At 49.1% G+C, this 3,062-nt stretch overlaps 1 protein-coding gene across 1 annotated transcript in view; it reads left to right on the top strand.

The window, feature by feature from the left end:
• Positions 1-1,584: 1,584 nt before the first annotated feature.
• Positions 1,585-3,062, top strand: part of POLE3 (DNA polymerase epsilon 3, accessory subunit) — a 5,132-nt gene continuing 3,654 nt past the window's right edge. The window contains exon 1 of the mRNA XM_027907027.1: positions 1,585-1,694. Coding sequence (XP_027762828.1) covers positions 1,585-1,694 — 110 coding nt within the window. The remainder of the gene's footprint in view (positions 1,695-3,062) is intronic.

The following is a 3,062-nucleotide window of genomic DNA, read 5'->3' as shown; positions in this document are numbered from 1 at the left end:
ATAATCAAGCCGAGTCTTTAGTGACACTTCCCATAAAAGAGATCGGTTTCAATACAGCAAAAAGTCTCTTGGGAATGATGCTTTGGCCTTAGAATGCTCAAATGGATCAAGGTAATTAAGTTAAAACAGCTTAAGAAGTTATTGACTGTCACCTGAGCTGAACTCTGTGCTCAGTCTGGAGCTGCAGCAAAGAGCTGAGCTGCTGGATCAGGTAACTGAGACCATTTACCTGGATCCTGCTTCCCAGGGCTCCACCCAGGCTCTGGCACTCCCAGTGAGCCCCTTTAGCTCACTAATTTCACAGAAAATTAACTATTCCTGGCACTGGCACAGCAAAGAGATTCAGCCAGGGCTTATGATGGGGGAGAGAGAGAGAGAGAGAGATCAAATGCCAGAAATCACAGAATCCCAGACGGGTTTGGGTTGGAAAGGACCTTAAAACTCATCTCATTCCACCCCCTGCCATGGGCAGGGACACCTTCCACCAGCCCAGGGTGCTCCAAGCCCCGTCCAACTTGGCCTTGGACACTTCCAGGGGTGGGGCAGCCACAGCTTCTCTGGGCAACCTGTGCCAGGGCCTGCCCACCCTCCCAGGGAAGGATTCCTTCCTGACTAAATCTACTCTCCCTCAGTTTAAAGCCATTCCCCTTGTCCTGGGGCACAACAGAAAGGGGTAAATGTTCCTTTTTCTTGGCAGAGATCTCCTTTGCCTTCTGGTGAAACCTCCCTCTGAGGCTGCCCCAAGTTATAAAATCAAGGTTCTCCTACACTTTTATGCTCAGGTTGAGCTCATTTAGTTGAAAGCTGCACCTGAAAAGGCAGCTGCCTCCTTTTTCTCCCCATAGCTCCATGAGCCTGACTCCCCCTTTAGCCCAGGCATGGGAGCAGGCACACAGAGTCTCTCAGGTTTAGAAGGGACCCACAAGGATCATCAAGTCCAACCTCCTGCTCCTTGCAGGACTACAAAAAAAAAAAAAAAAAAAAAAGTTATATGACTAATTGCATCTTCCAGATGTTTCTGGAGCTCTGGCAGGCTTGGTGCCATGAGCACTTCCCCTGGGAACCTGTTCCAGTGACCCATCACTCTCCCAGTGAGGAATCTTCCCAAGAATATTTATGAATATAAGAATATTCAAGAACATTTAAGAAAATAAAAGCAGACCCACTGGGTGAGACAAAGCTCAGTGTCCTGTTTCCTGTCAGAAAGTCATGCCTGGGGGAGAACACAAGAAAAGAGGAGGCACAAGGGACATTTGCCCAAAATAGCTGCCCAGCCCCAAACCATTTTCAACTGAAGGACTTTCCACTACAGTTGGATCAAATTTACTGTAAATTTTGCAGTTGGATCCCATTTGGGTGGTGCCACACCATTAGCCCAGCCTTACTGGGGCCCCTTTAAGCCACTTCTGTGGATTAACTTGAATTCTGGATCAATTAGCAGAGCCCAGCCTGATTATTGCACGTATATTTCACCCTGATTCTATTACCCACCATCAGGAAGGCTCTCCCATCCCTCCAAGCTGAAAACACTCACTTTTCCCAACGTTATTAAAGAGCAGGAGGTTCATCTGTCCAGGGGAGAGAATGCCTGACCCTGCTGCAGAGTTCAGGCCCGGACAGCAGGTCTGGCTGAAGCACAGAGCAAACAGGAACGAGATTCATGGCCCCACAAACCCAACTGGGCACGGGGGAAGGTGACACAGAGGTTACCCTACAGCTTCCCTTTGCAAAGCACTTTCCAAAGGCAGTAACAAAGTTAGGAGTTAATGCAATAGTCAGCCCACGCAGCTGGAAATAGCTCCTGACCTGGAACATGGGATTTGTCCAAGTGCCTTGCTCGGGTCACTCACAGGAGAGTCCACTCGATCAGCAGAATTTCAGGCTGGAATTTTTTTGACAGTTAGAACTGCTGGATTAATATATATGGTAAAAAAAAAAGCAGGCCAGGAAGATATTTTGAGAGTGAAAAGCGCTGTGTTTGGAGGCCTTTGACAGAGATGATGTAGCCTTGGAGGGCCTGAGGAAGAGAAGTGTGTGAGTGACACCTACATGGGACACCTACATCCACTGGGAACTGGGCTCTGCCTGGCTTCTCTTTAGGGAAAGGAAGAACAGAATGATTCCAGGCATTAGCTCAAACTTAGAGGACTGATGCACTTAAAAATTTATAAATTATAATGACCAAGTAAAAGCTTATTTCCTATTCAAACTGATGGTGTCAAGTGTATCAAAATAATATGTTTTCCATTAAAAAAACCCCAAACCATGGACAATCTCACGGACAAATTTAAACTGGTAAATGCAACCCCATGTACCAGTTTGGGATGTGTCCGTGTCCCTGCCTTCAGCCTTGTGGACATTGGGTCTCTTGCTGCTGGTTACACCACTGAGAGCCAGCAGGGCATGCCTGAGCTCTGCCCTGTCCCTCTGACTCACCCTCAGCCATAACTGGCTCTGCACAGCACTGGGGGTGCATCTGTTCAGCACTAATGAAGGCTAAGAGGTGTGAAGTGACTCACAGGGTTAGGAATTCACTGAACGACTTTCAGGCTCAGGAGCTCCCAGATCCTTGTCCCATCAGCTTTTCCACCCCAGGTTCTCCCTCTCTGTCCTCACTCCTACTCCCAGCCCCAACAGTGCCCACAAACCCCCATCACTGTGGTGCAGCACCACCTACAGCTGCCCCCATACTTACACCTGTCCCTACACCTACACCTGCCCCATCACATGCACCAACATTTGCCCCTATGGCTATACCTGCCTTATACCTGCCCTTTTCCTTGCCCTTATCCTTGCCCTTATCCCTAGCTATCCCTATCCCCTGCCCCTACAGCTACACCTGTCCCTACAACTATAGCCACACCTGCCCCTCCCCTTATCCCCTATTCCTTCCCTCCCCCTTATCCCCATCTCTATTCCCTTTCCCTTCCCCTGCCCCATCCGTACTCCTACCTATATACCTATACCCATCCCTTACTCTTTTCCTTTCCCTTGCCCCTATCCCTGCCCCTGCTTCTCTCCCTGCCACTATCCCTGCTCCAACCCTATCCCTATTCCTGCTC

The sequence above is a fragment of the Empidonax traillii genome, unplaced genomic scaffold (genome assembly GCF_003031625.1).
Source record: "Empidonax traillii isolate 1590-97213 ecotype Southwest subspecies unplaced genomic scaffold, ASM303162v1 scaffold1393:size172035, whole genome shotgun sequence".
Classification (NCBI taxonomy): Eukaryota; Metazoa; Chordata; class Aves; order Passeriformes; family Tyrannidae; genus Empidonax; species Empidonax traillii.
The sequence above is the reverse complement of the archived record's forward strand: the minus strand, read 5'-3'. Positions and strand labels throughout refer to the sequence as shown.